A 10,263-nucleotide genomic window follows, 5' to 3' on the forward strand; every position below is an offset into this window, starting at 1 on the left:
TACAACAGTGCTAAAAACCAAATTGGAAGAAAAATGAAAGTTAACTTTTTTTTTCTTCTTCTTTTTTTTTTTTTTTTTTTTTTTTTTTTGTGGTTGTTGTAGCTGTTATGTATGTAAGTGGGGCGGCAGAGAAAGAGCTGGTCCGACAACGTCAAGGAATGGACCAAAACTATGACGATGCCAGATCTCCTCACGACAGCTGCCAACAGAACGGCGAGGCGAGCTATGACATCTTCCTCATGTCCCCCCAACGACCCCAGCGGTCGAGGGAATGAGTGATGAGTGATAGACATGCGTGCATGTATATTTGTGTGTACATACGTATATATGCGTGTACATGTGTGTAAAAAGCAAAATCAACCAGCCAGGATGAATCACATTCAGCTTTTGGGATTTTCGAGATGCTCCCCTCTGGTCGACAGTACAGAGAAGTATAAGGACGAAAACCAATCGCTTCGCCAATAGCTCCTCAAAGCAGTCAATGCCCTGTCTCTCGAACAAATCCAGTATGATTGGATAGAATTGTGCAATCAACAACCATCTACCTGAAGATCTAGTCATTAGCCCCATCCACATGTAATCTGTGGCTTCTGTTCAAACGTGTGTGTGTGTGTGTGTGTGTGTGCGCGCGCGCGCGCGCATAAAAGTGGGAGTATGCACAAGTTCTTGTATTGATATGCACATGTTTGTATCCTAATTTCAAATGTGTATGATTTTCGATTTATGTTCGTACCTTTTTATGTACTATATACCCCCAATATTCTTTGTGACCCCAGTACACTTGGTAATAAAGACATATTCTATTCTAATGTGCGTAATAGCTTGTGCTCCTGTCAGATCAGACCCATAGCTGCTCTCTATCTGTGCATTTGTATGTGTGAATATGTGTGTCTATGTTCTTGTATGTGTGTTTGTGTGAATGGTTAACATATTTGTGTGTCTGTGTTTTACATGTATATGTGTGTGCATGTGTGCGTCGTGTGTGTATGTAAATGTGAGTGAGAGTGAGCGAGAGGTGTGTTGCAGTGCGCATTACCGAAGGTAGAGAGTCACAGGAAACAATGATTGTCCCTTTTGACTCACTTGTGTAAACAAAGTATGTTTTAACCCAGTGTTCGGTTGTCTGTGTGTGTCTTTGGTAAACTTGAACATTTCCATTTTCTCTGCCAATACTTTGTCAGTTGACACTATATTTGGCATAAAAATAGAAAAAGTTCAGTTCTTTCCAGCCATCTTGTTTAAAACAATGTTGCACGTCTGTGATGGGCACAAATAAAATGCAAAAAGAAGCTTGATTATATGGAAAATGAATTTACTGTTATACTTTTTTTTTTTTTTTTTTTTTTTTTTTTAATTATCTAAACTTGGCATAGAGAAATCTTTTGTGATCAAAAAAGAAATACAAAATACTTTGATATTCGACACAGCATCAAGTGCACTGAGTCATTTTATCATTTTTTTGTTCAAACAGGAACTTCTTTTGCTAAGAATGGAAGTTATATTTCTGGTGCATGTCTTTGGAGCAGATAGTAAAAAAGGGAAATTAATCTGTAATTAATGCTGGGGGAGGGGGGGGGGTAATTTGCTTTAAACTGATCTTTCTCATCTTAAACATTACATTTTGAAATTATACTCAATACATCAAGTAAGTGTATATGTGCGTGGATGCACATGCATGTCTTTTCAATGCATGTTTTTTATGTTTGTATTGTGAGCATGAGCAACAATACAGACCACGCGTGAATTTCTCTTTGATAAAATCGACATGACTTGACAGAATGATAAAAAGCTACTACAGGATTTTGGAAGTCAACCGTTTCTCTGGCCGATAGTGCATAATTCGTGTGTGTGGTCTCAGAACGTTTCTTCCGCCAAACGTCACTTCCTGTAACATTGTGTGGCTGTTCGCACCTGTGTTTTTGAGCAGAAACTCCAGCTTAAAACGCGAAGATGAATGCTCCACCGACGTTTGAGACATTCCTTCTGTTCGAAGGAGAAAAAAAGTACGTATAGACTCTGTCTGCTCGAATAGAGTGTCAATATAGCTTATATTTTCCCACTGATCTCTTCCAGTGTGGCTGATATCGGGTGGTAAACAAACTTCAATGGCGCGGAAAAACCAACTGACAGTAAACAAAGCATGTTCATGTTTTGTTTATGTGATTCACTTATCTGTTATTTGAATGTGAATGCTTGTCATTGGATTATGAAACTTATTTGCATCATATGAAAAATGATACTTCCCTTTTTATTGAAAGTTTTCAGAAACGTAAATGGTTGATTCGACACTTTTTGGTTTTATCTTACTTATCTTTTTAATATGCTACAAACTTTAAATCTTACATAATCATAAATATTATTTACCTTTCTTCTTCTATTTTTAATATAGTTTCAAAAGTTTGTAACCTTGTTGGTCCATTTCCCATATATTGTCAGTATTTTGTGTGTCTAAAATTTCAAATGTATGTGTAAACTACATGTACTTACTTTGCAAACAAGCTGGTAGGTTGCAGTAAATTATTTCTTAGTTTTGGAATGTGTTTACAGAATTGTCCTTGAAAAAGACACCAAAGTTCCCAATGCTGCCATCTTCACAGTCAACAAAGAAGATCACACTTTGGGAAACATGATCACAACGTGAGTTTGGAATTTTTTCTCTGTTTGGAAAGTTCTTTTCACATGTCTTTATCATCTTCTTCATCTTTGATTCCTTTTTTTAAATTTAATTTTTCAGCCGTTATTATCAGCGGATTTGTTTGGTTTTTTTCTCTCCTTGACTTCTGAATCTTAGTGACATTAGATCAGTTGATGCCAATTGAATTTGAAATTATGTATTTGCTATTTTTTATGTACTTGTAATTGTATTTTTAAGTGGTGTAATTTATCTTGCCTAACCAAAGAAATGCAATCCCAAAAGGAATAAGCTTTCATTTGCATAGTACTTTTTTTTTTTTTTTTTTTTAGTAAACAGATTTAGGTTGCCACACTGAGTTTTTAGGGGTGGGTACATAATGAGTTTGTGTTTTCATAATCTGCTACATGGCTGCTAAATGACATTCAACAAATTGTGAAACAAAAAAAGAACTAGAATAAATTAAATGTAAATAAATAAATAAATGAATAAAATATGGATTTTCAGTTGTCATTGAAATGTGCTTTATTTTTAAACTAGATATATGAAGAACTGTTTATGGGGCTGTATTATTTACAATCAGAAAAACTTTAAAATATCTCTTTCAAATTCAGTAATAGTAGAAACCAGTAGTACTAGTAGAATACATTTTCTTTCTTTTTTTCTGACATCTATCCAGAAATCAGTTACACTTTTTTCTACCATCTGAATTTCTTATACCTAGACTGTCAAAACAATTAACCATGTAATGCTTTTTTTTGTGCTTTTTTTGTTGTTGAAAGAATGTAATTAGAACAGTTAATTTCCAAGTTAGGGGAAAATAAGTTTACTGTTATAATGGAGATTTAGTTTAGAAAAATGTTAATTTCTTTCAGCTTTTATGATTTATAAATCGTTTTGTTATTATGACACAGACTGTGACAGTGTCAGTGTTTAAAATTATGAATCATGACACAGTGCCGAGACACCTGCTTTGCGAATGAGTCCGGTAAGACAGCTGATGTCAAACAAAAACCTCTGAGCAAGCTATACAAATTGTGGGTGAAAGAAAATCAATACAGGTCATTGGCGATGGCAGCCATATTCTTACAGGGTATTTACAAACTTTTGCTTTCAGGCAAATGTAGTGGAATTCCCAAACTGAAGACTCAAAGAACCTACAACACTTTAATTTTACCCAAGTCAGTTTAATTCTGAAATGTATACTTTAATCACTCTTGACTTGTAACCCTATTTTTATTCCGACATCAAATCAGTTCCTATTGATCAATTCCGGACTAAGTAATCCTTTTCAGCTAATGTGTGTGTGCATGAGTGTATGTGCTTATTTTGATACTCTGTATAGCTAATGTGTGTGTGCATGAGTGAATGTGCTTATTTTGATACTCTGTATTTATATACCCTTCAATGGTTCAGTGTTATTTCTATGTTTAATTATGCTGTTATATGCCTATTCAGTATTCTCTTAATCACTGTGATTACTATGTGTGAATGATTGTGATTATTGTATGGTTTTATGTCAACTAAGTATTTAAACCTTTTATTCTTAATTCATGTCTTTTAATATATTTGTACAAATCAATTGACTAATGACTATTAATATAGTGTGATTCTTGTAAATTGTAACATGTAAGATGCACTACCAGACATGAATTTCTGTGATTAGAAACAATATATTATTGTGTGGTGTTAGTTGTTTGAGACGATAAAGTATTGTGTGTTGTTTCAGTTGATGAAGTATTGTATGTTGTTTGAGATGTTTATTGAGATTATTAAGAATTGTTTGTTGTTTGAGATGATAAAGTGTTGTGTGTTGTTTGAGATGATAAAGCGTTGTGTGTTGTTTGAGATGATAAAGCATTGTGTGTTGTGCGTTGTCCAGACAACTGCTGAAGGACCCCCAAGTGTTGTTTGCGGGCTACAAGGTGCCCCACCCCCTGGAGCACAAGTTTGTGGTCAGGATACAGACCACCTCTGACTACACCCCCTCTGAAGCCATCACCAACGCCATCACTGATCTCTTGAGCGAAGTGTCCTTGCTGGAGGAACGCTTCAAGGTAAAATCATTTAACTGATGTATTTATACATTATTATATGGGTCGGTACATGATTAACTGAGTGACGCTGATTATTTAGTGCTCTAATTTAGAGTCAAAGTTCCTCTCTTGTGTCCCTTGTGATGTGAGTGTTGCACTCACAGACACTGTGGAAACAGGGAACTCTTGTCTCAAATGCTTCTTTCAGTTCAGTTTTGTTTTGTTTGTTTCTGTGAGAGGTAGATGGTAGAATGGTTAAGACACTCATCCGCCAATACAGAGTCCATGAGGGTTTGGGTTCGAATCCCGCTCTCACCCTCTCTCCCAAGTTTGACTGGAAAATCTAGCTGGATGTCTAGTTACTCAGATGAGACAATAAACTGAGGTCCCATGTGCACCACACATTTGGTGCACTGAAAAAGAACCCATGGCAACGAGTGTTGTCCTCTGGCAAAATTCAGCAGAAGAAATCCACTCTGATGGGTACACAAACATACAATGCATGCACTTAATTAAGGCCTGACTAAGCGTGTTGGGTTATGCTGCTAGTCAGGCATATGGTGTAGTGGATACGGATTTGTCGGAACGAAGTGACGCCTCCTTGAAAAACTGAAACTGAAACTTTATGTTTAATGTAGTGCAAACTTAACAGTTTTTTTTTCAGTTTACACTTTCCATGTTTTTACATAATACACATGCATCATTTATCACTGCAATATGAACAACAGAATTTTACAATTTTCCATACAGGTTCAGAACAAAATTTTGCTGATTCCTTTTTTAAGCCATCACCATTGAAAATAGTGGGGTTTGGAGTATTAAGCTTTCTTAGTTTTACTTAAAGTCTCTCAGAACATACCTCAACCATTCTGCCTAACATCTTACTGACTAACGTGCTTCTTCAACTTCTGCAGGCTGTGTGTGAGTGTGTGTGCGGGAATGTTTGCTCGTGTGTGTTTGTGTGTGTGTGTGTGTGTGTGTGTGTGTGTGTGCAACCTTGTTTGTGTAAAGTATGTCAGCCATTAAGTTGAATGCATGTAATAAATAAATTTATGTATGTGTAACTTTTATTGTAAACGCTACGGGCTTCCTGTCTGGGAGACCAGTGTGAGTGTTGATCTGTATTTTTAACTACACATACTGTACTGTGACCCACTGGTGCAGACTTGTGCAGGGTCTGATTCCTGTCCTGTGCAAACTGCTACCCCACCTATGTGAAGAGAGCGAAAGTAGCGACGGTTAATAACTTCCTGTTCGTAGATTACCTCCCTTCTGTGCCCCTGACTAGCGCCCTCATTTTCTGGCAGCCATCTTGCTTCCTGCTCCTGTGCTCTTTATGTGACTAGCTTTTTTTGGTTTTTGTTTTTTTTGTTTTTTTAATTTTTGCATTTTCTGTCTGTTGAACCCTCGATGCTTTTTTGTTGTATTTGGCCATATCTTCCTACAGGTCACATAATTATTTTGCTCGTTTTGGCAATCATACTAAAATTAAGTTGCGATCACTATAGATGCTTGCCTGGGAGGTGTAACTGTGAGTGTCAGTCCGCATTATTATTATCATCATTACCCCCGAAAATGGAGTATGGCTACCTACATGGCGGGGTTAAAGCGGTCATACACATGAAAATCCATTCAGTGTACATGTATACGAGTGAACACGGGTGCATCCCACGAACGAAGAAGAAGTTATCATCATTAACCCATTCAGTCCTTGGAATTCTACAGCCTCGGCAGTCTTCCGTGCTGTACTAATGCAGAAAATTGCAGAAAATATACAGAAATCAACCGGGTTCTTTTTTGTGTTTTGTTTTGTTTTTGTTTCCTCCCTCCAAATTGACATACGTGTGTGGATAGAGCTGAAAGTATCAGTATCAGTTGCTCAAGGAGGCGTCGCTGCGTTCGGTCAAATTCAAATACGCTACACCACATCTGACAAGCAGATGCCTGACCAGCAGCGTAACCCAACGCGCTTAGTCAGGCCTTGAGAAAAGAGGGAAAAACCCCAAAACAAATCGATCAACAAGTAATTTAAGAAAGAAACATTATTTATCAAGTCTTCTTTCAGTCATTTAGCAAGTGATGTGAGACATGGAACATCATTTATCAGCAGCTTTCAGACTTGATAAATTATGTTCCCTGTCTTAATTTGTTTGTTTATTGACGAAAGAAGACTTCATAAATCATGTTCCCTGTCTTAATTCACTTGTAAAATGACTGAAAAAAGACTTGATAGATTATATTTCCTGTCATAATTCACTTGTAAAATGACTGAAAGAAGACTTGATAGATTATGTTGCCTGTCTGAATTCACTTGTAAAATGACTGGAAAAAAAGACTTGATAGATAGATTATATTTCCTGTCTTAATTCACTTGTAAAATGACTGAAAAAAGACTTGATAGATTATATTTCCTGCCTTAATTCACTTGTAAAATGACTGAAAAAAGACTTGATTAGTTGATAGATTATATTTCCTGTCTTAATTCACTTGTAAAATGACTGAAAAAAGACTTGATAGATTATATTTCCTGTCTTAATTCAATTGTAGGATCACTGAAAGAAAACTGCTGATAGAGCTCAAAACACTGCACAAGTCCCCATTCCTTGCAAGTTTATGCATATTGTAATATATGTAGGAACGTAAAAACCCTTTTCGTTTTCTCAGTAGGTTGACATGGCATGAATGCTAAGTGTGACTTCTGCTTTTTGTGTACTCTTAGTCTTCAGTGTCGATTTTGCTGATGAAAAGTAAATCAGTCCCAAGAGAAGGAAGCCCAGATAGATATTATAATGGTAGCCGTAAACTCTGTCTTGCGGGTGACAGCCCTTGACTGGCAAGTGCAAGTCAGCAGCAGTGAAGGGGTTAATGACCACTTGTTAGTAAAGGTGGACCTCACCTCTGTGTGTGTGTGTGTGTGGTTGACATAGCATGATTATTCTTGTTCATGTGTTTCACATAGCGTAGCGTGACTTTTCTTGTGCGTGTGTTTGACATAGCGTAGCGTGACTTTTCTTGTGCGTGTGTTTGACATAGCGTAGCGTGACTTTTCTTGTGCGTGTGTTTGACATAGCGTGGCGTGACTTTTCTTGTGTGTGTGTTTGACATAGCGTAACGTGACTTTTCTTGTGTGTGTGTTTGACATAGCGTAGCCTGAGTTTTCTTGTGTGTGTGTTTGGCATAGCGTAGCGTGACTTTTCTTGTGTGTGTGTTTGACATAGCGTAGCGTGACTTTTCTTGTGTGTTTGTTTGACATAGCGTGGCGTGACTTTTCTTGTGTGTGTGTTTGACATAGCGTAACGTGACTTTTCTTGTGTGTGTGTTTGACATAGCGTAGCGTGAGTTTTCTTGTGTGTGTGTTTGACATAGCGTAGCGTGACTTTTCTTGTGCGTGTGTTTGACATAGCGTAGCGTGACTTTTCTTGTGCGTGTGTTTGACATAGCGTAGCGTGACTTTTCTTGTGCGTGTGTTTGACATAGTGTAGCGTGACTTTTCTTGTGCGTGTGTTTGACATAGCGTGGCGTGACTTTTCTTGTGTGTGTGTTTGCAGGAAGCGGTGAAAGAGAGACAGGAGGGCGATTTGTGAGGAAGCGTTCTGGGAAAGGGCTACATGACTTTTAACATTCATCATCCCTAGAGCTCTACCTTTGGCATCTTCCTGGCAGACTTGAGTCCCTGTGCCACCATTGCAGGTCATCTCACTGTCTTTGGTCACTTCTTCGGCGGCATTTTGACCGAGTTTTTAATTCATAGTTTCAAATCCATTGCCATGCTTCATTTGGTGATCAGTATCATTTTCATGGTTGTCATCCTCTTCATCAGCATTGTGCATTGATTGAATAGGTTTACTTTTTCATCTGTCTCTCTCTTTTTTTTTCTCTTTTTTTTTAACAGATGTTTAACAGAACTGTCTTCAAGTTTCCTTATCAGTTATCATGTGGCATTGTTCAGCATTGTATATTAAGTAGGGTTTCTCTTTTGTAAACAGATGTTTAAAACAATAAAAGAACTATCTTCAAGTCTTCTCATCATTTGACATTTATCATTGTTGTTTTTGTCATCATCTTGATCAGCATTCATTCTGTGCTGTTGTACATATGTGTGTGTGTGCATATATCTGCATACAGGTGCGTTTGTGTGCGTCAGTGTGTGCATTTGTGTATGCACTTGTGCGTTCAGGTGCGTTTGTGTGTCACTGTGTGTGTGTATGTGTGCGCAAGCATGCTTCTTTCGAGTTCAGTTGTGCATGTGTCACTGTGTGTGTGTGAGTGAGAGACAGATGAAGAGAGAGAACTTAAGAAATGATTTGTAGTTTGTGGATTGGTTGGTTGTTCTTTCAAGATGATGAGGGAAAATATGTTTAGAAATATATATGGATGTGCGTTACAGGATTGTGAGAAAGCTGTGTTTGAAAATGAATTTGTGTGAATAAAGTAACTAATTTGAAATGAAGGAGAACATGTGTGTCATTTGCTTGACTGGTGTCAAGAATTGTGGTCTGAGAGAATGAATGCAGTGTTTATCTCTCTCTCTCTCTCTCTCTCTCTGTCTCTGCCTGTCTGTCTGTCTCTTTCTCTCAGTTCAGCTCCATTCATCACACTCAAACCTGTATACATAAATTATGTCCAACAAGTGGGAAATGTTTTCAACATTGTGCACACAACTTTTTTTGACATTTTTATTCGATTACACAAGCATATAGTTAGTGACTTATTCTTATCCTAACATAGCAATTTAGCATTGATTAAACAGTGGACCAGTACATGTACACAGTCACTTTTTTACCAACACATGTTGCTTGGAGAAGCCCACTCAGCAGCTAAGGGTCCATTTCAGGGCTTATCACCAACACAGATAATATATGCATATACATATACATACACATATGATGGGCACAATAGCCGAATGGTTAACGCGTTGGACTTTAAATCTGAGGGTTCGAATCTCGGTGACAACGCTTGGTGGGTAAAGGGTGGAGATTTTTCCAATCTCCCATGTCAGCTTATGTGCAGACCTGCTAGTGCCTGAACCCCCTTTGTGTGTATACACATGCAGAAGATCAAATAGGCGAGTTAAAGATCCTGTAATCCATGTCAGCGTTTGGTGGGTTATGGAAACAAGAACATACCCAGCATGCACACCCTCGAAAACTGAGTATGGCTGCCTACATGGTGGGGTAAATAAACAAAAACGGTCATAAACATGAAATGTTACATGTCTGTCTGAGTGTGTAGGTGTGCATGCCTGAAATCTGATTGAATGACACAGGAAATGAATAATGATCGCCCAGTGGCAGCCGTCAGTCGGCTCTACCCAGGTAGGCAGCCTGTTGTGCAAATGACCCGTGTTTGTAAAGCACTTAGAGTTTGGTCTCCAACTGAGGGTGGGCGCTATATAATTATAAGTATTCATATCAATCAATCAATGTATACATATGGTTTATATGTACACAGCAATCAAAATGAGCTATGCAAACATGATAGATAACTGAAAAGGCAAAAAAGTAGCAAACAAATCAGGTACGCTTTGGGGGACATAACACATTGTATCAGTTTGCCACTTGTGTATCCATACTGTAAATTTTCTCCCTTTTCACT

General features: G+C 37.7%; 1 protein-coding gene across 1 annotated transcript; it reads left to right on the top strand.

The window, feature by feature from the left end:
• The first annotated feature begins 1,877 nt into the window (after positions 1-1,877).
• On the top strand, positions 1,878-9,118 carry LOC143288057 (DNA-directed RNA polymerase II subunit RPB11-a-like). The gene is made up of 4 exons (XM_076596322.1): positions 1,878-2,003; positions 2,548-2,637; positions 4,515-4,689; positions 8,217-9,118. Exons 1-4 carry the CDS (start codon positions 1,951-1,953, stop codon positions 8,250-8,252), a joined length of 354 nt encoding a protein of 117 aa, XP_076452437.1. The 5' UTR covers positions 1,878-1,950; the 3' UTR covers positions 8,253-9,118.
• The last annotated feature ends 1,145 nt before the right edge of the window (positions 9,119-10,263 follow it).

This window comes from Babylonia areolata, chromosome 12 (assembly GCF_041734735.1).
Source record: "Babylonia areolata isolate BAREFJ2019XMU chromosome 12, ASM4173473v1, whole genome shotgun sequence".
NCBI classification, from domain to species: Eukaryota; Metazoa; Mollusca; class Gastropoda; order Neogastropoda; family Buccinidae; genus Babylonia; species Babylonia areolata.